Raw genomic sequence first — 26082 nt, forward strand, 5'->3', positions numbered from 1 at the left:
ATACCACTTGAACAGGCGATAATTTATGCCTGAACAAGATCTGGTCTGCCATTCTCATTGACGCATAACAAAATCCACCACAAACTCTCCAAAAATATTTCAGTGAAATCCATATAGAACCCCTGGAACATGTTGTTCAAAGTCTTTATTTTGTTTATTCCCCAAAAACCACGTGTCATGTCAAGTCAACCTTTGACCTGTCGGGGATGACGTTTATAAAGAGGCGGGGGGAGGGTGGTTTCTCTCTTTGGTGAATTCTCTGCCTCCCCTCTAACGAGCGCAGTCTGTAGTTGCGTGATCACAGCTGGTCTCTTCTCAGTCATCCAGCAAGCCTCCTGTACGAACACACGCACTGTACACTAGATCCTGGATTTGATCAGAAATGTTTTTCTGTAGATCGGCTTGGCAGAGACTCCTGACACGAATGACAGTCGCCCTACCCTTATCCAGAAATGGTGAGTGGATTAGAAGAGGTCCCGTTTGATGGAGTATATTGTATTTGTTTGGGGCATTTTTATATTAAGCGTTTGTTGCATCCTAGCTGACGCGTCACGCGTGCGTGATGTGGGGATTGACGCGAAGGTCAATGCAATTACAGTTGGTTTTAATGACCGTCTGTGTAAACAGTTGAGCTTGATTTTATACATTTGGATTGTTTATCCAACATTGGCTGAAATTTCTAAGCAACATTTCTGGATTTTTCAATCAATGCAGTTTCCTTCAAATTGACGACATGTATGTACTTTATTCATTCCAGGATGATCCACTGCGTCATTCTTTACTAGTTTATTGAAAAAACATTGCAAGAAAAGTTACATGTAATCATTTCTTTCTTACATTATTGCTGAGCGCTTGTTGAGGCAGTACGCCCCCTTTTCCGTTGGGGAGGTGTGTCCATGTCCACAGAGATTAGAACACGCAGTTCTGCACAATTTAGTTACGAAACAGCGCATCACCGTCCAAAACCTACATAATCGGTGTTATGTAACGTCCAAGCATCAAGTGCATGTATTTATCTGATATATCCCTTAAATCGTTGTTTTTTTTAAGGCGAGGTGGAGATGTTGTAGCCTATATGATGTCCTATGGATATTCTTCACGTGTGATGGAAGGGCGTGTATAGGATAGGGTTTGTGTGTGTATGTAGATTATTGGATTAGTCTATAGCAGCCCGACTTGAATTTGACCTGTCGAGTTCTGCAGAGGCGTCAAACTCTATAATCCAAATAGATTGTTATGTTGAATTCCTTCTCCCCCAGACTCATCAAAGCGTTTTGTCAGGGAGAGAGAACATGTTATTGGTTGGTTCATAGCTTTGTGTGGGTTTGAGTGAAAGCAAGGGGAAGAGAGGATTTGGGTTGTATTTTTAGTCTAGCTACTTTCCCATGCACGAGCTTCATCGATAGACTAGTTCTAGTCTGGCTTCATTCCGGATCTAGAATCCCCGTGTGCTTTGTTGCGTAAGGAATTTGCCCTGAGGGAGATCTGAACCGTGCTGGTTTAATTTCCTGTTTTATAAATGTTAGACTCTCTTCATCCTCTGCTCTTTTATAAATGTTAGACTCTCTTCATCCTCTCCATGTTTTATAAATGTTAGACTCTCTTCATCCTCTGCTCTTTTATAAATGTTAGACTCTCTTCATCCTCTCCATGTTTTATAAATGTTAGACTCTCTTCATCCTCTCCATGTTTTATAAATGTTAGACTCTCTTCATCCTCTGCTCTTTTATAAATGTTAGACTCTCTTCATCCTCTCCATGTTTTGACACTAGGATGTATATTCCCCCTGATCTACAGCTAGAAGCATAACATTGTAACAGCAGCTTTATCCTCTGTGTGTTTCTGCACACCCTGCTCTGTGTGTTTCTGCACACCCTGCTCTGTGTGTTTCTGCACACCCTGCTCTGTGTGTTTCTGCACACCCTGCTCTGTGTGTTTCTGCACACCCTGCTCTGTGTGTTTCTGCACACCCTGCTCTGTGTGTTTCTGCACACCCGGCTCTGTGTGTTTCTGCACACCCGGCTCTGTGTGTTTCTGCACACCCGGCTCTGTGTGTTTCTGCACACCCCGCTCTGTGTGTTTCTGCACACCCCGCTCTGTGTGTTTCTGCACACCCCGCTCTGTGTGTTTCTGCACACCCCGCTCTGTGTGTTTCTGCACACCCCGCTCTGTGTGTTTCTGCACACCCTGCTCTGGATTATATTCAGCTGACTAATGACGTATTGATCACTAGTCAGTCATTACTAGATCTATGTCTAGGACAGATGGGCCTCATGGTTAGGCGTTGGGCCTACGTAGGGGGCGGGTACTTCTTCATGCATGTATAGTCCTGTGTGTGTTGTGCCACTGGTGTGAATGGTCTCTATTCAGTTGGAAGGAATCGGTGGTGGTGGGGGGGGGGGTTCAATGCTACTGTGCTGTGATTGGCTGTCAGGGAGGAAACTGGGATCTCGTGTGTCTGTGACACGTCTGACCTCGAGCTCAGCTTAACTGATTAGTACCTAGCTACCTGTATAAATAACTGCCTTCACAGGAACAGGAACAGGAACAGACAGGAGGCCACTTGCTGTGCCATGGGGTTAGAGAGAGCAGCAGAGTAGCTCTGGGTCAACCAGGATCAGTGTCTGGTAACAGACAGGAGGCCACTTGCTGTGCCATGGGGTTAGAGAGAGCAGCAGAGTAGCTCTGGGTCAACCAGGATCGGTGTCTGGTAACAGACAGGAGGCCACTTGCTGTGCCATGGGGTTAGAGAGAGCAGCAGAGTAGCTCTGGGTCAACCAGGATCAGTGTCTGGTAACAGACAGGAGGCCACTTGCTGTGTCATGGGATTAGAGAGAGCAGCAGAGTAGCTCTGGGTCAACCAGGATCAGTGTCTGGTAACAACTGATGGCTGTGTTTTCTGCGGAACGTTTTACTGACAATGCTTGTTGTGATTTGTCTTGTCTTTCCTTAGTAGAATGTATTGACTGTGTGTCTCTGGACCAGAGTCTGCTAAATGGCCTCTATGTAAAAGGTGATGTGTTTTAAAAATTTATTTAACCTTTATTTAACTAGGCAAGTCAGTTAAGAACAAATTCTTATTTGCAATGATGGCCTAGGAACAGTGGGTTAACTGCCTTGTTCAGGGACAGAACGACAGATTTTTACCTTGTCAGCTTGGGGATTCGATCGAGCAACCTTTTGGTTACTGGCCCAACACTCTTACCCTTAGGATACTGCTAGGCTACCTGCCGCCCCCGTGTGAAGCACAAAACTATTGGTCCGAGTTCTGGGATGTTATGTAGGTTGCTTCTGTAATCTATGGATCTGATACGATTTATGTATCTGATCAGCTCACTGAAGTGTTACATGTGGTTCTGTTGACCTCTATCAGGGGGGTTAGATGAGGAGTCAGCATGGTAGGGTACATGTATTCTCTGCAGAGCTGCAGGATGAAATGTGATACTCTACATGGAAGGAACAGGGGAGAGGGGTGTGGGGCTGGAGAGCTCCCTTCTGTACATTGTTCCCTTACTGCAGCCTGGGCTGCTCTACACACACACTCACCCAGAGACAGGTGAACACACACTCTCTCTCACCCAGAGACAGGTGAACACACACTCTCTCTCACCCAGAGACAGGTGAACACACACTCTCTCTCACCCAGAGACAGGTGAACACACACTCTCTCTCACCCAGAGACAGGTGAACACACACTCTCTCTCACCCAGAGACAGGTGAACACACACTCTCTCTCACCCAGAGACAGGTGAACACACACTCTCTCTCACCCAGAGACAGGGAAACACACACTCTCTCTCACCCAGAGACAGGTAAACACACACTCTCTCTCACCCAGAGACAGGTGAACACACACTCTCTCTCACCCAGAGACAGGTGAACACACACTCTCTCTCACCCAGAGACAGGTGAACACACACTCTCTCTCACCCAGAGACAGGTGAACACACACTCTCAGGTGAACACACACTCTCTCTCACCCAGAGACAGGTGAACACACACTCTCTCTCACCCAGAGACAGGTAAACACACACACTCTCTCACCCAGAGACAGGTAAACACACACACTCTCTCACCCAGAGACAGGTAAACACACACGCTCTCTCACCCAGAGACAGGTAAACACACACGCTCTCTCACCCAGAGACAGGTGAACACACACGCTCTCTCACCCAGAGACAGGTGAACACACACGCTCTCTCACCCAGAGACAGGTGAACACACACGCTCTCTCACCCAGAGACAGGTGAACACACACGCTCTCTCACCCAGAGACAGGTGAACACACACGCTCTCTCACCCAGAGACAGGTGAACACACACACTCTCTCACCCAGAGACAGGTGAACACACACACTCTCTCACCCAGAGACAGGTGAACACACACACTCTCTCACCCAGAGACAGGTGAACACACACACTCTCTCACCCAGAGACAGGTGAACACACACACTCTCTCACCCAGAGACAGGTGAACACACACACTCTCTCACCCAGAGACAGGTGAACACACACACTCTCTCACCCAGAGACAGGTGAACACACACACTCTCTCACCCAGAGACAGGTGAACACACACACTCTCTCACCCAGAGACAGGTGAACACACACACTCTCTCACCCAGAGACAGGTGAACACACACACTCTCTCACCCAGAGACAGGTGAACACACACACTCTCTCACCCAGAGACAGGTGAACACACACACTCTCTCACCCAGAGACAGGTGAACACACACACTCTCTCACCCAGAGACAGGTGAACACACACACTCTCTCAACCAGAGACAGGTGAACACACACACTCTCTCAACCAGAGACAGGTGAACACACACACTCTCTCAACCAGAGACAGGTGAACACACACACTCTCTCAACCAGAGACAGGTGAACACACACACTCTCTCACCCAGAGACAGGTGAACACACACACTCTCTCACCCAGAGACAGGTGAACACACACACTCTCTCACCCAGAGACAGGTGAACACACACACTCTCTCACCCAGAGACAGGTGAACACACACACTCTCCCACCCAGAGACAGGTGAACACACACACTCTCCCACCCAGAGACAGGTGAACACACACACTCTCCCACCCAGAGACAGGTGAACACACACACTCTCTCACCCAGAGACAGGTGAACACACACACTCTCTCACCCAGAGACAGGTGAACACACACACTCTCTCACCCAGAGACAGGTGAACACACACACTCTCTCACCCAGAGACAGGTGAACACACACACTCTCTCACCCAGAGACAGGTGAACACACACACTCTCTCACCCAGAGACAGGTGAACACACACACTCTCTCACCCAGAGACAGGTGAACACACACACTCTCTCACCCAGAGACAGGTGAACACACACACTCTCTCACCCAGAGACAGGTGAACACACACACTCTCTCACCCAGAGACAGGTGAACACACACACTCTCTCACCCAGAGACAGGTGAACACACACACTCTCTCACCCAGAGACAGGTGAACACACACACTCTCTCACCCAGAGACAGGTGAACACACACACTCTCTCACCCAGAGACAGGTGAACACACACACTCTCTCACCCAGAGACAGGTGAACACACACACTCTCTCACCCAGAGACAGGTGAACACACACACTCTCTCACCCAGAGACAGGTGAACACACACACTCTCTCACCCAGAGACAGGTGAACACACACACTCTCTCACCCAGAGACAGGTGAACACACACACTCTCTCACCCAGAGACAGGTGAACACACACACTCTCTCACCCAGAGACAGGTGAACACACACACTCTCTCACCCAGAGACAGGTGAACACACACACTCTCTCACCCAGAGACAGGTGAACACACACACTCTCTCACCCAGAGACAGGTGAACACACACACTCTCTCACCCAGAGACAGGTGAACACACACACTCTCTCACCCAGAGACAGGTGAACACACACACTCTCTCACCCAGAGACAGGTGAACACACACACTCTCTCACCCAGAGACAGGTGAACACACACACTCTCTCACCCAGAGACAGGTGAACACACACACTCTCTCACCCAGAGACAGGTGAACACACACACTCTCTCACCCAGAGACAGGTGAACACACACACTCTCTCACCCAGAGACAGGTGAACACACACACTCTCTCACCCAGAGACAGGTGAACACACACACTCTCTCACCCAGAGACAGGTGAACACACACACTCTCTCACCCAGAGACAGGTGAACACACACACTCTCTCACCCAGAGACAGGTGAACACACACACTCTCTCACCCAGAGACAGGTGAACACACACACTCTCTCACCCAGAGACAGGTGAACACACACACTCTCTCACCCAGAGACAGGTGAACACACACACTCTCTCACCCAGAGACAGGTGAACACACACACTCTCTCACCCAGAGACAGGTGAACACACACACTCTCTCACCCAGAGACAGGTGAACACACACACTCTCTCACCCAGAGACAGGTGAACACACACACTCTCTCACCCAGAGACAGGTGAACACACACACTCTCTCACCCAGAGACAGGTGAACACACACACTCTCTCACCCAGAGACAGGTGAACACACACACTCTCTCAACCAGAGACAGGTGAACACACACACTCTCTCACCCAGAGACGGGTGTGGAAATACACACCTCATGAGCACACACCTCATGAGCACACACCACAGAGGCACCACTTACAGAAAGTGTCTCTCTTGTTTTGCCCTGTCGGTGCCCCTCTGCCAGACCTTTGCATTCTGGGACACATGTTGAACTTTGAACCTAGTCCCCTGTACACCACCCCGGTACAGTTATATTCCTGGTGTTTTCTACTCAGGGCTGAATGTATACATTCGTCTATAGCAGTACTTTACTGTCTCTAATGGATTAACAGGCAGAACTAGACAGCAGAACACGGCCACGTTTACCTGTCTAGTTGACTGGGTTTATGTCGTGTGGCTGTGCCGTTTCTATGGTGTGTGTGTGTGTGATTGACTGCTTGTGTGTGTTCTGTGTGTTATTGTAGGGAGTGTTTGCGTGACGGTGCAGCAGAGGATCTTTGGTCCAGGAAGGACGAGGGTTTATTTATGTCTGTGTTCTAAATGCTCCACTATTGCCAGTGTTGATGGGATCAGGCTATTTAGCCTGAGGAGAGCCAATCCTGTCAACCCTGGCAGTCTGTTTACTGAAGACTAGACTACTGCTGTCCACCCAGCCCTACTGGCCATGTGGACCATGCCACCCACACAACACCCCTGGCAGTCTGTTTACTGAAGACTAGACTACTGCTGTCCTCCCAGCCCTACTGGCCATGTGGACCATGCCACCCACACAACAACAACAATAACAACCCATTATGGAGATTTATGATCTTATCTCACATCTCTATTGCTGCATTTAGGTCTTTCTTTAGTGTCGTTAATATGAAGGTTCTGTGGAGATGATTCGGTGTCCTACAGTCTGACAGGGATTTTACATCAGCACTATGCTATTGGCAAAGAGTCAAGTGGCGTTAACCCAAATGACATGTGTTTAGATGGGGAGGGGTTTAGAAAGCAGGAAATGTTTCTTGGGGGTTGTCCAATCAAACACAGTATCAGACATAAAACAAGGACTAGAATACATCTGTGTTCAAACACAGTATCAGACATAAAACAAGGACTAGAATACATCTGTGTTCAAACAGTGTTTGAAATCTTTCAAATACCTGTTGAGCTTTTGCTCCAGGCTTTTAGGAGCACCGGATGGGTGGGGGTTGGTCCGTCTGTTGGTCCATTAAGCCAGGCAAGATCAATCAACCACAGAAACTACTAGAAATGATTTCAAATATTATTAGAACCCAGGTCTGGACTAGGATGGACTGGGATTGGTTGGCTAGTTGTGTTTTAGCTTGGTAGGATGGACTGGGATTGGTTGGCTAGTTGTGTTTTAGCTTGGTAGGGTGGACTGGGATTGGTTGGCTAGTTGCGTTTTAGCTTGGTAGGGTGGACTGGGAATGGTTGGCTAGTCGCGTTTTAGCTTGGTAGGGTGGACTGGGATTGGTTGGCTCGTCGCGTTTAGCTTGGTAGGATGGACTGGGATTGGTTGGCTAGTTGTGTTTGGCTTGGTAGGATGGACTGGGATTGGTTGGCTAGTCGCGTTTAGCTTGGTAGGATGGACTGGGATTGGTTGGCTCGTCGCGTTTAGCTTGGTAGGGTGGACTGGGATTGGTTGGCTAGTCGCGTTTAGCTTGGTAGGCTGGACTAGGATTGGTTGGCTAGTCGCGTTTAGCTTGGTAGGCTGGACTAGGATTGGTTGGCTAGTCGTGTTTAGCTTGGTAGGATGGACTGGGATTGGTTGGCTAGTTGTGTTTTAGCTTGGTAGGATGGACTGGGATTGGTTGGCTAGTCGCGCTTAGCTTGGTAGGATGGACTGGGATTGGTTGGCTAGTCGCGTTTAGCTTGGCAGGATGGACTGGGATTGGTTGGCTAGTTGCGTTTAGCTTGGTAGGCTGGACTGGGATTGGTTGGCTAGTTGTGTTTAGCTTGGTAGGCTGGACTGGGATTGGTTGGCTAGTTGCGTTTTAGCTTGGTAGGATGGACTGGGATTGGTTGGCTAGTTGCGTTTAGCTTAGCTTATGCTAACACTTTCTGCTGCCTCTGCTCTGCTGTGTCACATGAATGGTGCTACTGTATCTCTCTTGTTTAACGCGATTAAGAGGGATAGAGGCTTGTTGCCATGGTAGCAGAACCAGATGCCCTGAGTGGAAAGATGGCTGGACCGGATGAACCCAGGCCCTGTAGTAGAGCAAGGTTGATCATGACGGAGGATAACATTAGATATGCATAGATTGACAATGCAAGAAATGGATCAATAGGGCCCATACAGAAATCATAGTGGGTCCATTGACATGGCATGGTCATCTGTCTAATGCAAAACTAACATCATCCTTACTGAGTAGATGAACAAAAAGTGTACAACTTGCTTTCTATTCATATATTTACATGCTTTATAGTTTGTATATATGTGTTTCTCCCTCCTGTATCTACAGTACCAGTCAAAGGTTTGGACACCTACTCATTCAATGTTTTTTCTTCTATTATTTTCTACATTGTAGAATAATACTGAAGACATCAAAACTATCAAATAACACATATGGAATCATGTAGTAACCAAAAAAAGTGTTAAAAAAATCTGAATATATATTTTAGATTCCTCAAAGTAGCCACCCTTTGCCTTGATCATAGCTTTGCACACTCTTGGCATTCTCTCAACCAGCTTCACCTGGAATGCTTTTCCAACAGTCTTGAAGGAGTTCTCATATATACTGAGCACTTGTTGGCTGCTTTTCCTTCACTCTGTGGTCCAACTCATCCCAAACCATCTCAATTGGGTCGAGGTCGGGTGATTGTGGAGGTCAGGTCATCTGATGCAGCACTTCATCACTCACCTTCTTGGTCAAACAGCCCTTATGCAGCCTGGAGGTGTGTTGGGTCTTTGTCCTGTTGAAAAACCAATGCTAGTCCCAGTTAAGCGCCAACCAGATGGGATGGCGTATCGCTGGTTAAGTGTGCCTTGAAATCTAAATACATCTGTGTCACCAGCAAATCCCCATCACACCTCCTCCGTGCTTTACGGTGGTGGCTGCTACTTGGAAGAATCTTTCACAGACAGGAACCGTGACCATTTTTGGTAAACTGGTCAACCGCCTTTATGAGATCTTCATTATCCACAGTCTTTGGTAGCTGTCTCTTCTGGTCCGTCCCCTAACCATGTCCCCCTCTCCACTGTGTCTCCTTTACAGTGGTTCCAGTGCGGCAGATGTCCGTCGGGATCCCCGGTGGCTCTGCTACCAACGTGGCGTACGCCGTTCTGTGTGGAGGAGGCCTAACTGCCGCTGTAGTCTACGTAAGTACTGATTTAAAAGGTCGGTAGTGTGTGTGTGTGTACCTAATGTTAAAGGATAAGGCCTGGGCAGTACATGCTGATCCTAGATCAGATTGGTTCCTGAAGGGAACCATCTACCCAGTATTCTACTATTTGAGTATCACCCTAGACACTGATCTTAGGTCAGTTTTTGTTTCCTCCCATAATGGTTAAGGTGATCTGGAGAGCGCACACTGATCTGAAGTCTGTGCCTGACGGTTAACTTGAACTAAGCATGCTATATAGTTTACTTTCAAGCATTTTGACATTAAGTATTGATTGATTTTTCCTGGCTCTTCCCAGGTCAGTTTTCCACACTTTAATCCAATGCATAAACATTAGGACACATGATCCCAGGCCAGTGGTTTGGTTAGGGAACAATGGCCCCAGGCCAGTGGTTTGGTTAGGGAACAATGACCCCAGGCCAGTGGTTTGGTTAGGGAACAATGGCCCCAGGCCAGTGGTTTGGTTAGGGAACAATGGCCCCAGGCCAGTGGTTTGGTTAGGGAACAATGGCCCCAGGCCAGTGGGTTGGTTAGGGAACAATGGCCCCAGGCCAGTGGGTTGGTTAGGGAACAATGGCCCCGGGCCAGTGGGTTGGTTAGGGAACAATGGCCCCAGGCCAGTGGGTTGGTTAGGGAACAATGGCCCCAGGCCAGTGGGTTGGTTAGGGAACAATGGCCCCAGGCCAGTGGGTTGGTTAGGGAACAATGGCCCCAGGCCAGTGGGTTGGTTAGGGAACAATGGCCCCAGGCCAGTGGGTTGGTTAGGGAACAATGGCCCCAGGCCAGTGGGTTGGTTAGGGAACAATGACCCCCAGGCCAGTGGGTTGGTTAGGGAACAATGTGAGGAGTGGCTGCGGACCCCAACTTTTCTCTGAGCGTTTCTCCTCCGGACTAAAGATGGTATTACGTTCTGCTGGTGTTTATTATGTCCTTGACCCTCTACCTGTAGAGAACAGGCTACTCTGGTGTTAATTATCACCTTGACCCTCTACCTGTAGAGAACAGGCTACTCTGGTGTTAATTATCACCTTGACCCTCTACCTGTAGAGAACAGGCTACTCTGGTGTTAATTATCACCTTGACCCTCTACCTGTAGAGAACAGGCTACTCTGGTGTTTATTATGTCCTTGACCCTCTACCTGTAGAGAACAGGCTACTCTGGTGTTAATTATCACCTTGACCCTCTACCTGTAGAGAACAGGCTACTCTGGTGTTAATTATGTCCTTGACCCTCTACCTGTAGAGAACAGGCTACTCTGGTGTTAATTATGTCCTTGACCCTCTACCTGTAGAGAACAGGCTACTCTGGTGTTAATTATGTCCTTGACCCTCTACCTGTAGAGAACAGGCTACTCTGGTGTTAATGTCCTTGACCCTCTACCTGTAGAGAACAGGCTACTCTGGTGTTAATGTCCTTGACCCTCTACCTGTAGAGAACAAGCTACTCTGGTGTTTATTATGTCCTTGACCCTCTACCTGTAGAGAACAGGCTACTCTGGTGTTAATTATGTCCTTGACCCTCTACCTGTAGAGAACAGGCTACTCTGGTGTTAATTATGTCCTTGACCCTCTACCTGTAGAGAACAGGCTACTCTGGTGTTTATTATCACCTTGACCCTCTACCTGTAGAGAACAGGCTACTCTGGTGTTAATTATCACCTTGACCCTCTACCTGTAGAGAACAGGCTACTCTGGTGTTAATTATGTCCTTGACCCTCTACCTGTAGAGAACAGGCTACTCTGGTGTTTATTATGTCCTTGACCCTCTACCTGTAGAGAACAGGCTACTCTGGTGTTAATTATCACCTTGACCCTCTACCTGTAGAGAACAGGCTACTCTGGTGTTAATGTCCTTGACCCTCTACCTGTAGAGAACAGGCTACTCTGGTGTTAATGTCCTTGACCCTCTACCTGTAGAGAACAGGCTACTCTGGTGTTAATTATCACCTTGACCCTCTACCTGTAGAGAACAGGCTACTCTGGTGTTAATTATCACCTTGACCCTCTACCTGTAGAGAACAGGCTACTCTGGTGTTAATTATCACCTTGACCCTCTACCTGTAGAGAACAGGCTACTCTGGTGTTAATTATCACCTTGACCCTCTACCTGTAGAGAACAGGCTACTCTGGTGTTAATTATCACCTTGACCCTCTACCTGTAGAGAACAGGCTACTCTGGTGTTAATTATCACCTTGACCCTCTACCTGTACAGAACAGGCTACTCTGGTGTTAATTATCACCTTGACCCTCTACCTGTAGAGAACAGGCTACTCTGGTGTTAATTATCACCTTGACCCTCTACCTGTAGAGAACAGGCTACTCTGGTGTTAATTATGTCCTTGACCCTCTACCTGTACAGAACAGGCTACTCCGGTGAACGGAGGTCGTTTTAATAAAGCTTGATCAAAACTGAATGTGTGCAAGATCACATAATGATAGTATTCTACAGGACCCAATATAATAGCATAGTATTACATCACTGTAGGATGAATCACATAATGATAGTATTCTACAGGACCCAATATAATAGCATAGTATTACATCACTGTAGGATGAATCACATAATGATAGTATTCTACAGGACCCAATATAATAGCATAGTATTACGTCACTGTAGGATGAATCACATAATGATAGTATTCTACAGGACCCAATATAATAGCATAGTATTACATCACTGTAGGATGAATCACATAATGATAGTATTCTACAGGACCCGATATAATAGCATAGTATTACGTCACTGTAGGATGAATCACATAATGATAGTATTCTACAGGACCCAATATAATAGCATAGTATTACGTCACTGTAGGATGAATCACATAATGATAGTATTCTACAGGACCCAATATAATAGCATAGTATTACGTCACTGTAGGATGAATCACATAATGATAGTATTCTACAGGACCCAATATAATAGCATAGTATTACATCACTGTAGGATGAAAACCCAACCACATTTCTCTCTTTATGTGGCTGAAACTCAACAGCACTCGCCTCAACTAGGAGCAATACACAGGTAGGCTATGCTTCAGTTAAACACCTGCTCTATAATTCTCTCACTATAATTCTCTCACGCACAAATATCATACCACCCCCCCCCCCCCCCCCCAAATGCTAACCTCCCCCTGTAATTGTAATGATGAGAGGTTAGCATGTCTTGGGGGTATGATATAAAATGCTAACCTCCCCCTGTAATTGTAATGATGAGAGGTTAGCATGTCTTGGGGGTATGATATAAAATGCTAACCTCCCCCTGTAATTGTAATGATGAGAGGTTAGCATGTCTTGGGGGTATGATATAAAATGCTAACCTCCCCCTGTAATTGTAATGATGAGAGGTTAGCATGTCTTGGGGGTATGATATAAAATGCTAACCTCCCCCTGTAATTGTAATGATGAGAGGTTAGCATGTCTTGGGGGTATGATATAAAATGCTAACCTCCCCCTGTAATTGTAATGATGAGAGGTTAGCATGTCTTGGGGGTATGATATAAAATGCTAACCTCCCCCTGTAATTGTAATGATGAGAGGTTAGCATGTCTTGGGGGTATGATATAAAATGCTAATCTCCCCCTGTAATTGTAGTGATGAGAGGTTAGCATGTCTTGGGGGTATGATATAAAATGCTAACCTCCCCCTGTAATTGTAATGATGAGAGGTTAGCATGTCTTGGGGGTATGATATAAAATGCTAACCCCCCCCCCCCCCCCTGTAATTGTAATGATGAGAGGTTAGCATGTCTTGGGGGTATGATATTAAATGCTAACCTCCCCCTGTAATTGTAATGATCAGAGGATAGCATGTCTTGGGGGTATGATATAAAATGCTAACCCCCCCCATGTAATTGTAATGATGAGAGGTTAGCATGTCTTGGGGGTATGATATAAAATGCTAACCTCCCCCTGTAATTGTAATGATCAGAGGATAGCATGTCTTGGGGGTATGATATAAAATGCTAACCCCCCCCATGTAATTGTAATGATGAGAGGTTAGCATGTCTTGGGGGTATGATATAAAATGCTAACCTCCCCCTGTAATTGTAATGATGAGAGATTAGCATGTCTTGGGGGTATGATATAAAATGCTAACCTCCCCCTGTAATTGTAATGATCAGAGGTTAGCATGTCTTGGGGGTATGATATTTGTGTGTTACTTTCACACTCATCCTTATTCACATGTCATTCAGGATTGTCCGTAATCATGGTAGCATCCACATGACTATATAATATTTTATTCTTATTTATAAGTGACGCTAAAATGACACATTATTTACCATTTTATTTCTATTGGGCACAGAATATTCTGGAACACAACCAAAACAAAGTAGCATAGTCACAAGTTTGATGTAGTCGTTTCGTGCTCTGAATATGGGACCAAATACTACACTTTTGACTACTTTTAACACTCATTCAAGTGAAATTCTCCCAAAACTGTTGTTCCCCTAAAATGGGGGAGGAGGACAATGTACAAGAAGTGTTGTAATTTCTAAAGGGTTCACCAGGTATGGAGGAAACTACCCTCCAATTGAAAGCTGACAGTCTGCATTTTAACCTCTAGTCATTTGCATTACAAAGTGCAGGAGTAGAGAGCCAAAACAACAATAAATGTGTCCCTGCCCAAATACGTTGAGCTCACTGCCCCTGTCCCGATACGTTGAGCTCACTGCCCCTGTCCCGATACGTTGAGCTCACTGTCCCTGTCCCGATACGTTGAGCTCACTCTCCCTGTCCCGATACGTTGAGCTCACTCTCCCTGTCCCGATACGTTGAGCTCACTCTCCCTGTCCCGATACGTTGAGCTCACTCTCCCTGTCCCGATACGTTGAGCTCACTGTCCCTGTCCCGATACGTTGAGCTCACTGTCCCTGTCCCGATACGTTGAGCTCACTGTCCCGATACGTTGAGCTCACTGTCCCTGTCCCGATACGTTGAGCTCCCTGTCCCGATACGTTGAGCTCCCTGTCCCGATACGTTGAGCTCCCTGTCCCGATACGTTGAGCTCCCTGTCCCGATACGTTGAGCTCCCTGTCCCGATACGTTGAGCTCCCTGTCCCGATACGTTGAGCTCCCTGTCCCGATACGTTGAGCTCCCTGTCCCGATACGTTGAGCTCCCTGTCCCGATACGTTGAGCTCCCTGTCCCGATACGTTGAGCTCCCTGTCCCGATACGTTGAGCTCCCTGTCCCGATACGTTGAGCTCCCTGTCCCGATAGGTTGAGCTCCCTGTCCCGATACGTTGAGCTCCCTGTCCCGATACGTTGAGCTCCCTGTCCCGATACGTTGAGCTCCCTGTCCCGATACGTTGAGCTCCCTGTCCCGATACGTTGAGCTCCCTGTCCCGATACGTTGAGCTCCCTGTCCCGATACGTTGAGCTCCCTGTCCCGATACGTTGAGCTCCCTGTCCCGATACGTTGAGCCCCCTGTCCCGATACGTTGAGCCCCCTGTCCCGATACGTTGAGCCCCCTGTCCCGATACGTTGAGCCCCCTGTCCCGATACGTTGAGCCCCCTGTCCCGATACGTTGAGCCCCCTGTCCCGATACGTTGAGCCCCCTGTCCCGATACGTTGAGCCCCCTGTCCCGATACGTTGAGCCCCCTGTCCCGATACGTTGAGCCCCCTGTCCCGATACGTTGAGCCCCCTGTCCCGATACGTTGAGCCCCCTGTCCCGATACGTTGAGCCCCCTGTCCCGATACGTTGAGCCCCCTGTCCCGATACGTTGAGCCCCCTGTCCCGATACGTTGAGCCCCCTGTCCCGATACGTTGAGCCCCCTGTCCCGATACGTTGAGCCCCCTGTCCCGATACGTTGAGCCCCCTGTCCCGATACGTTGAGCCCCCTGTCCCGATACGTTGAGCCCCCTGTCCCGATACGTTGAGCCCCCTGTCCCGATACGTTGAGCCCCCTGTCCCGATACGTTGAGCCCCCTGTCCCGATACGTTGAGCCCCCTGTCCCGATACGTTGAGCCCCCTGTCCCGATACGTTGAGCCCCCTGTCCCGATACGTTGAGCCCCCTGTCCCGATACGTTGAGCCCCCTGTCCCGATACGTTGAGCCCCCTGTCCCGATACGTTGAGCCCCCTGTCCCGATACGTTGAGCCCCCTGTCCCGATACGTTGAGCCCCCTGTCCCGATACGTTGAGCCCCCTGTCCCGATAGGTTGAGCCCCCTGTCCCGATACGTTGAGCCCCCTGTCCCGATAGGTTGAGCCCCCTGTCCCGATAGGTTGAGCCCCCTGTCCCGATAGGTTGAGCCCCCTGTCCCGATACGTTGAGCCCCCTGTCCCGATAGGTTGAGCCCCCTGTCCCGATAGGTTGAGCCCCCTGTCCCGATAGGTTGAGCCCCCTGTCCCGATAGGTTGAGCCCCCTGTCCCGATAGGTTGAGCCCCCTCTCCCGATAGGTTGAGCCCCCTCTCCCGATAGGTTGAGCCCCCTCTCCCGATAGGTTGAGCCCCCTGTCCCGATAGGTTGAGCCCCCTGTCCCGATAGGTTGAGCCCCCTGTCCCGATAGGTTGAGCCCCCTCTCCCGATAGGTTGAGCCCCCTCTCCCGATAGGTTGAGCCCCCTCTCCCGATAGGTTGAGCCCCCTCTCCCGATAGGTTGAGCCCCCTCTCCCGATAGGTTGAGCCCCCTCTCCCGATAGGTTGAGCCCCCTCTCCCGATAGGTTGAGCCCCCTCTCCCGATAGGTTGAGCCCCCTCTCCCGATAGGTTGAGCCCCCTCTCCCGATAGGTTGAGCTCCCTGTACAGCCTTGTCCCGATACGTTGAGCTCACTGTACAGCCTTGTCCCGATACGTTGAGCTCACTGTACAGCCTTGTCCCGATACGTTGAGCTCACTGTACAGCCTTGTCACGATACGTTGAGCTCACTGTACAGCCTTGTCCCGATACGTTGAGCTCACTGTACAGCCTTGTCCCGATACGTTGAGCTCACTCTCCCGATAGGTTGAGCTCACTCTCCCGATAGGTTGAGCTCACTCTCCCGATAGGTTGAGCTCACTGTACAGCCTTGTCCCGATACGTTGAGCTCATTGTACAGCCTTGTCCCGATACGTTGAGCTCACTGTACAGCCTTGTCACGATACGTTGAGCTCACTGTACAGCCTTGTCCCGATACGTTGAGCTCACTCTCCCGTTAGGTTGAGCTCACTCTCCCGATAGGTTGAGCTCACTCTCCCGATAGGTTGAGCTCACTCTCCCGATAGGTTGAGCTCACTCTCCCGATAGGTTGAGCTCACTCTCCCGATAGGTTGAGCTCACTGTACAGCCTTGTCCCGATAGGTTGAGCTCACTGTACAGCCTTGTCCCGATAGGTTGAGCTCACTGTACAGCCTTGTCCCGATAGGTTGAGCTCACTGTACAGCCTTGTCCCGATAGGTTGAGCTCACTGTACAGCCTTGTCCCGATAGGTTGAGCTCACTGTACAGCCTTGTCCCGATAGGTTGAGCTCACTGTACAGCCTTGTCCCGATAGGTTGAGCTCACTGTACAGCCTTGTCCCGATAGGTTGAGCTCACTGTACAGCCTTGTCCCGATAGGTTGAGCTCACTGTACAGCCTTGTCCCGATAGGTTGAGCTCACTGTACAGCCTTGTCCCGATAGGTTGAGCTCACTGTACAGCCTTGTCCCGATAGGTTGAGCTCACTGTACAGCCTTGTCCCGATAGGTTGAGCTCACTGTACAGCCTTGTCCCGATAGGTTGAGCTCACTGTACAGCCTTGTCCCGATAGGTTGAGCTCACTGTACAGCCTTGTCCCGATAGGTTGAGCTCACTGTACAGCCTTGTCCCGATAGGTTGAGCTCACTGTACAGCCTTGTCCCGATAGGTTGAGCTCACTGTACAGCCTTGTCCCGATAGGTTGAGCTCACTGTACAGCCTTGTCCCGATAGGTTGAGCTCACTGTACAGCCTTGTCCCGATAGGTTGAGCTCACTGTACAGCCTTGTCCCGATAGGTTGAGCTCACTGTACAGCCTTGTCCCGATAGGTTGAGCTCACTGTACAGACTTGTCCCGATAGGTTGAGCTCACTGTCCCGACAGGTTGAGCTCCCTGTCCCGACAGGTTGAGCTCACTGTCCCGACAGGTTGAGCTCCCTGTCCCGACAGGTTGAGCTCCCTGTCCCGACAGGTTGAGCTCACTGTCCCTGTCCCGACAGGTTGAGCTCACTGTACAGCCTTGTGGTAACTGTTGTCATGGAGAACCCTTACCGTGGTGCTTTTTAAAGACCGTTATACCAGTTCTACAGACAACTGTTGGCAAGGACGTTAGCTTAGTCCACTCCTTTATTTAACACTACACTGTTACTCACTAGTGCTGAGGGAAGAGAGGATTCAGCTTCTCAACTTAGAGTTTAAGGCAGCCATTTTGAAATGCAGCTAGATTCCCTTTCTGTGTTCTTTTAATTTGGCGTGTCCCTCCAACCTCCGACTGTCTGTTCCATTCAGGCTTACAAGACAGTGAATGGTGACAGTGAGCGGTACAATGACAGACTCGCCGAGATGAACTTGAGGCCCAAGGGTGAGTACTAAGTAGCCTACTGTCTACACTGCCACACACTCCATTGACCCACACTCTTGACATTCTACCAATAGACATGAACCATAGAATTTAGAAACATAGAATGTAGAATCCTAGGGGAGTTCTAGAATTTGTACTCTCAGTATTCCAGAATTCCTCATCATAATGGACAAGAATGGCCAGAGTTCTAGTGTCAGTTGAAGGAATGTCTCATCAGAATGTTGAAACCATGACAATAATGTTTTTGTCCACACTAAGCCTAGCCAAATGTTTTCATTTGGCACGGACCCTGTTTTGGCGCTGCCACCGACATGCCAGCATGGTGGAATGATCACTCTGAATGCGATTAATCTAGACTGTCAGGGCTGATTTCTGTCAGTGATTAATTGACCTGTTGGGGTTCCCGGGCCCTGTGCCCGGATCGCCTGATTGGTCTGTTGGGCTAAGCTCCTTGGTTCACATGGTGTCGCTGGGAGCTCTGATTGGTTCATATAAAGTCTAGTTTTCTGTTCCTACCTACATTCACCCATCCTTAGTACACTAGTGGCCATACAGTGTATAGACAAACCCTAAACCTATATATAGACAACGGATGTCATTTTTTATTTTTGTTTTACAGGCGAGGCAGAGGGGGAATTCTTTTGGGATTTTTTTTAGCGTGCCTGTGAAAAATGTAGCTTGAATACTTTAGCAGAACGTTTCTCTCCGGCACTGTGGTGATGGGAATAGAGTGCCATTTGAGACACTGCTCTAGTCATACCTGGCATGAAACATCTTACAGCTTCCTGTCAGAACAAAGCCTAACCAACTGCCATTTCATGCGTTTGTGGTGGTGGGAGCCGCCATTTTGTAGGCTTCGCTATTCGATCACATTAACTTTAAATGAAATTCTACACCTCCCCCGATACACCTGGCACTGGTAGCCATTTTGTCATTGCTAGCCAACAAACTTTATATAATAACTTGGATTTCTACACCTGGCCTACACGTATTCAACAAACTCTCCTTTACCTGTTTCTAAAATAGCTACATAATCCGGGCCCACTTTAAAAGAAAAGGGTCATGTTGAGCTTTGGCTCCTGAACTTTGATCAAAGATGTTCTTACCGGTGTCCATCTAGATTTTCTTTCTTATTATTGCCCTCTTACTCCACACAGTTCAGACTAAGGGAACTCATTCATTCCCTTCATATCTACCTGTTGCCCTTTTTTCTTTTCTACATTTGCTTGTTCTTGTTTTTGTCCTGACTGCATGTTATGTTTGGATGTTTGCTCATTGCTTAGTCTGTCAGAGCTGTATCGCCCAAAGTACCTGACCCCAAGTTCCTCGCCTTCTTAATTATACAGTCTAAAACAAGTTGAGGCTACTGCTGTCATTCCTGTCTAATTAGTTGAGATCTTATCCTTGTTTGTGTACTTGGGTATATTTCTACAACAGAATGTGGCTGGACATTTAACTAGTCAGTGGCCAGTTTAAATACCAATACAGACCACTGGCTAATCAGTTGAGATTATCCTTGTTACCTATTATAATGGTTTGTTTATAAAACCAACTGTTAAGCCTAGTTAACCTTGACCTCTTAACCCTGCTCCAGCTGATCCTTCTGGCTTGTTGTGCGTCCCAAGAGGCACCCTATTCCCTATTTAGTGCACTACATTTGACCAGGGCCCATAGGGCTCTGGTCAAAAGTAGTGCACTATGTAGGGAAATGGGGTGAGTCTTGGGATTGCCGCTGTGTCCGATAAGGTTACTAGCCGTCAAACAAATCCTGACTTCCTCCCTCTGTCCTTGTTCACTCCATTTCTTGCCTCCCGCTGTTAATCATTAACGCCCTTTGACCCGAGATCTGTATGTCATGTCTCCACCCGAACGATGGGAGTTGTTGTCCCAATGGCACGAAGGCAGGCGACAAGCTTCGGTCCAAAACAAGCCATAGAAACTCATTGGACTTATTTTGGCGAGACTGACTCTCTGACAATCCTTAAGTTGAAACCTAATGAGCTGCAGCTCACCTCTGTGGCATTAACAAGCTGTCAGATCCCATCCTAGATTCCACTATTCCTCGCCGCTCTCTCAAAGCACATTGGAGGAAAGGATCCGAGGTCTTGCCCCTCTGACCTCCCTCCTCCAATGACCTTTGAGGGCATGTAATCAAGGAAATGAGGAATAGGGATTTGACGTTTTTTCAAAGCCACAGGGGTCCTTTACAGCTGAGCAGGCGTCACCAACCTGGTCGGAGCCCTAAACGACGAATGTGGTTTGAGTTGTCTCTGGTCAACTCTGAGTTCAACTCAGGATGACTGCTGACACGAATGTGGCTCACCTTTTGTAGCCAGCTACATTTCTATGCCAATGAATCCTTCAGAACTACCTTGCACCGGGCAGGCTAACTCTACGGATCCTGAATGAAGTGTTAAAGCTGTGAGTTGAGGACCGTTCCAAGTAGATTTCCTCCCTCTGAATGGATCATCTCTTAATTCTCCATGTTTGAGGAAGACGACTGACTCAATATTTTATTAATCAACTGTTCTTGTGTTAAAAGTTGCAATCAAATACATATGACAAAAAAACATTTAGTGACTGAAACTTCACATGCGGTAAATCTTTCCTAATACAATGATTTTATCATAGGACTGAGGGGGGGGAGGGGGGACTAAGAACACCGATGAAACAATGTGTGTGAGACTGTACTTCTAATAGCCCATTCCACACCACAGTCTGCTGAAATTGCAGGGTGACTTTTTTTGTTTTAATTTGATTTAGTCAAAAATAAAAATGTGTCACTCTGGCACATGTATTGATGTTACAGCATTGTCCATGACGAGTTCGGTGTTGGACTAGCCATGTAGTTACAAGCCTGGCATGAGCAGGCTCGAGGAAGTGACGGGTGCACAATCAATATCTACCTTCGCTAACTGAAGCTAGCTCACTTCAGAGAAGCCTGAGTACATCTAGCGACATTCGTAGTATACGCCTCAGGGGTTTCCAGAGGGTTCAAAGGTCAAACTGCATCACACATTAAAAGGTAGTTAACTGCTTAGCAGAGGACTAATAACTGAAAGCAGTTTAAACTTAATTTAGTGTTTTTCTCCATATTTGATCCACCTTTCCTTTTGTTCCTGATCAGGATATTTTCTACCCAGGGACCAGACCACATGGTACAATTTAGAATCTGTCTTTAGCGGATTGATGTTGGAATTGGACAAAACCCTGTAGGGAGGGATGAGAACGTGTCCTCACCTTTCTCTCTCTATTCCACTTCTCTCTCTCGCTCCATCTCCTTCCAGAAGCAGCACCAGCAGCAGAGGAAGTAGAATCCCCAGAAGAACCGGCACCAGTCGTAGCAGAGGTGTTAGCCGAGGTGGTCGCTGAAACAGCCCCCGTCGAGGAGGCGCCTGCAGCAGCAGAGGAAGTCGTAGCAGAGGTGTTAGCCGAGGTGGTCGCTGAGACAGCTGCCGTCGAGGAGGCGCCTGCAGCAGCAGAGGAAGTCGTAGCAGAGGTGTTAGCCGAGGTGGTCGCTGAGACAGCTGCCGTCGAGGAGGCGCCTGCAGCAGCAGAGGAAGTCATAGCAGAGGTCACCGCCGAATCCGTTGCTGTCGTAGAGGCGGTTGCAGAGGTTGCTGCGGAACCAGAGGTCGTCGCAGTTGAGGAGGCGCCCGCAGTGGAAGTTGCGGAAGAAGCTGCCCCGGAGGCTGTCATCGAGGACGTCGCAGAGGCGGCTCCTGGCGTCGTGGAAGAGGACGTTGCCGCGGAGGCCGCGGGTGAGGAAGTTGTGGCCGAAGTAGTGGCCGAGACGGCTCCCACCGCCCCTGAGGCAGAAGCGGCCCCTTCCGCCGAGGTGGCAGCATAAGGGGTCAGAGGTGAAAGGTCAACCTAGAGGGGTGTGTTTAGCTGTGGTGTGTCCCTCTTACTACTACCCCCCCCCCCCCAACCCTACACCTGACACCCCCCACACCCTATTCCCTATGTAGTGCACTACTTTCCCTGGTTTAAAGTAGCACCCTACGTATGGTATAGGGTTCCTTTTTGGATCACAGACCCCCTATCTGCTAGCACATGTTACAATAAGAAGCAGGAGGTGGACTATGTTCTGTTAAAGAACACTTTAGTTAGGTATGATGTCATGGTGACGGGGACAGCTGTCTCTTCTCATTCTGACTCCTTTACACCACAGCTAAATACAGAGCCGTTTCAGGTTTTTAAATAATACCGGTCTATTTGTCAAGCAATATGGTTGTATTTATCAATGGGGACAGGAGGTTATTTCTTCTGGTCGGATCATGGTTGCTGGGGAAAACTCCTGGCTCTGTTTTTCTGAGGAGTTCCTAGGTGTTAAAGGGGATGTAAAGGGAGATATTGGATTTATGGTGGTACATGTTGTCCTGACCCACAAACCTATGTGCCTCTGAAATGGCACCCTATTCCCTATATAGGGCCCATAGGCTCTGGTCAAAAGTAGTACATTGTCACTATATAGGGAATAGGTTGCCATTTTTGGACACTTCTAATGTAAAGATTTCCCAAGTGGCCCTTAGAATTCAGGACAGAAAATGGCACCTTCTTTTTCCTTCACTTTTGTCTGAATGACTTTGTCCCTTAAGATTCCAGATAGATTGAGGAGTTCTACATAATGTCAGTCTGCTATCTTGGCTGTATTCAAGTTTGCACTCCATTTTGACGATGCGTTGAACGTGCTCCAAATTCAGATTGAAAGGAAGGTCATGTGATGAACCTCGAGACGATAAGCACTTCAAGCAGCTTAAATGGTTATTATGCAAGTAATAAATATACCAGTCAGAGAAGCATTTTGAACTGCATCTTATTGTGAAATGTGACCAAAAACCTGCTTCCTTCCTGCTCTGTCCTCCTGTAAGTGCTGCTCACACCTCTCCCTGGATAAGCTCTAGAAGGATTAGTCGTGATGTCATAAAGCTCAGTGTTCCAGGGCCCAAATGGAACTCCCAGTGATTGGAACGTTGGGGAACAATTGGATCAGTTGGTTCTCTGTGTCCTCACTGATCTCTTTATGACATCGTCTCTGTCTGACCCTTCTTCGCACATCCTAGACACTGTGCCAGGGAGAAGTCTGCCCCCACCAAGCACCGATAAGGGATCAGTTCCCCCTTGCCCCCAATGCTGAGCAAATAGGGCTGCAACCAGTGGTTCAGGAAGTGGATTCTTAATCCTCAAAATCCGTAGTGGTATCAAATACTGGCAATATTACTGTGCAACTTGCAAAACAATGTCTTACGTTGATGTAGTGTCCTTCAGTTATGAATGTTTAAACCTCTGAGAAATCTTGTTTGTACTGTCAGTTTGTTTCAAAGAGCACCAAAGCCTACACTAACTATGGAGCCTCGCGGTCTGTATCGTCCAATCAGAGCAGATACAAGTCACGTGATCTGTTAGCGCCACATGTGGCATCGAACAGATGACGTGACTTGGATCTGCTCTGTGATTGGAAGATACTACAGCTATCGCGTACCGTCATGTGTTCGCTAACAAACCACATGACTTGTATTCTGCTCTGTGATTGGATGATAAAGACCGCCTTTCTAATCTTTTCAACTATTGGTTCATCCTGGAGATTTGTGTAGCTATTCATCATTTGAAACCACGATAAGCATCATGTATTTTAAACAAGTGTTTATACAAAGAATGTGTGGCCCTATCAGTTCCTGGAACCATAACCGTGGAGAGAGGGGCGCGGCCCGTTGCAGCCCTAGGAATTGTTGAATTAAAAGCGGGTCTTGGATAAATGCTTGGTGGGAAGTGACTTCCACTAAAAGGCGCCTTCTTTAAGTACCTGTTGTTTACAGAACCTGAGCCTCTACCTTCAACTTCAAACCTCACGCAACAAACTGTAGTCGTGCATTTCTTCTTTACCTGCCTTACCTCCTAGTGGAGCGCCTAGTGGAACATTTTATCTAGAAGAGTCCACAACTAGTTTAATCAACCAACACTCAAGTTTGCCATGTAACCACGGTGACTGACACACAAACCAGCCAGGACTTACATGATGTAATGAAGCTGTCCAGGACGATGCCCCCAGGCTGCATCCCAAATGATTCCCTGTATGTAACCGTTATTTAACTAGGCAAGTCAGTTAAGAACAAATTCTTATTTACAATGACGGCCTACCCCGGCCAAACTCTCCCCTAACCCGGATGACGCTGGGCTCTATAGTGCGCTACGTTTCACCAGAGCCCTATGGTGTGGCCTATTGGCCCTGGTTAAAACTAGTGCGCTTTATAGGGAATAGGGTTCCATTTGTGATGCAGACATACATTCTACTACTAATACTGTCACACTAGGTGTTTTTTTTCCTTCAGCCAGCCAATCATTCACCACCATCTCTCAATAGAACTTCAAAAAGTCCAAGCCGTTTTGTTTATTTGCGTGCGCCGATGCTGTTACAAGTCTTTGTCTTTTTATTTCCTAAATGTGAAAGGTTTAACATTAAGGGAACATTTTATAATAACAATCTCACTTCAACATAGCTGTTCTATTCCTCTCCGATCCGTCGACGATGGAAATGTTGTACTGTCCGGAGATGGTTGCCATGGGCCAACTAATAATGCACCATTGTTGACAACTTTAAGGAGATGTTTTATAAAGTATCAGCGAAGAAGTCATTCAGGAAGCTGAAGTCCTTCAATAAAGACGTTGTCAGTTACTTCTATGGTCCATTTCTTCTACTGCGTCCATTTCTTCTACTGCGTCCATTTCTTCTATTGTATTACCCTCACGTGTTTAATAAACACTATTGCTGCGTTTTGTCTAACGTTTTAATCCAAATAGAAATGACCATTTCAGATTTTACAGCTTTTTTTTTTTTACAATACATTTGCATATTAGGTCAGATTCTGAACAGAACAAATGATTAAACAATTTTCCAGGAATCCATTTTTATTTATAAAAAAACGATCTAAGCCTAACCTACACATTATGGAACGGCAGGCTTTGTTAAACATTTACCAGTTATGTAGAACCTATAGTTCCCACACCCACCCATCCATAACATAGAACTCCATAAACATAGAACCTATAGTTCCCACACCCACCCATCCATAACATAAAACTCCACTAGTCTAGGCATACCTATGACCGTACATTGCTTTTAGTTTAGTCATGGGTTTAGGTAGCAGTTGGATATTCCTTTTATGATCATCTATATCAGGTGCTTAAATGCCATGTTCATGCTCCCGTGTGTATTGAAGGGTTTTATGGAGCTGTGTGTGTGATCTTTTATCTCAGAATAGACATTATCTTGTACCAGATTTCAGAATTCTCTAGTCTCTGTGCCTGTCAGGCTTCCAACCCAGAACTGGTACAAACTGGTCTGTAGCCACAGCAGCAGATTGATTTGACAGGTCTGGCTCTACGGGTTTAACAGCCATCAAAGCAAATGGAAAAACACTAAACCATGATTAGTTATTAAATAACATTCACCTTCTGTATGCTTTGTCTTTATGATGCGTTTAGTATAATGGTACTTGGCATGAATTGCTTTCTAGTTTTTAATTTGTAGGCTCGTTAAAGTAGTGTACAAATACCAGGCTGTACTTAAAAAGCAGTCAGACTACCAGCAGTTGATCAACACTGTCCAATGGCCTTAGGCCCTGTGCACATCCAAA

The 26082-nt window shown here is 47.6% G+C and overlaps 1 protein-coding gene across 1 annotated transcript; it reads left to right on the top strand.

Annotated features, from left to right (window-relative positions):
• The first annotated feature begins 251 nt into the window (after positions 1–251).
• LOC129840926 (cytochrome c1-like) lies at positions 252–25132 on the top strand. The gene is made up of 4 exons (XM_055908970.1): positions 252–455; positions 9793–9896; positions 18373–18445; positions 21733–25132. The coding sequence occupies exons 1-4, from the start codon at positions 383–385 to the stop codon at positions 22293–22295; spliced, it is 813 nt and encodes a 270-aa protein (XP_055764945.1). The 5' UTR covers positions 252–382; the 3' UTR covers positions 22296–25132.
• Positions 25133–26082: the final 950 nt, after the last annotated feature.

Source organism: Salvelinus fontinalis, chromosome 42, assembly GCF_029448725.1.
Source record: "Salvelinus fontinalis isolate EN_2023a chromosome 42, ASM2944872v1, whole genome shotgun sequence".
In the NCBI taxonomy this organism is placed as follows: domain Eukaryota; kingdom Metazoa; phylum Chordata; class Actinopteri; order Salmoniformes; family Salmonidae; genus Salvelinus; species Salvelinus fontinalis.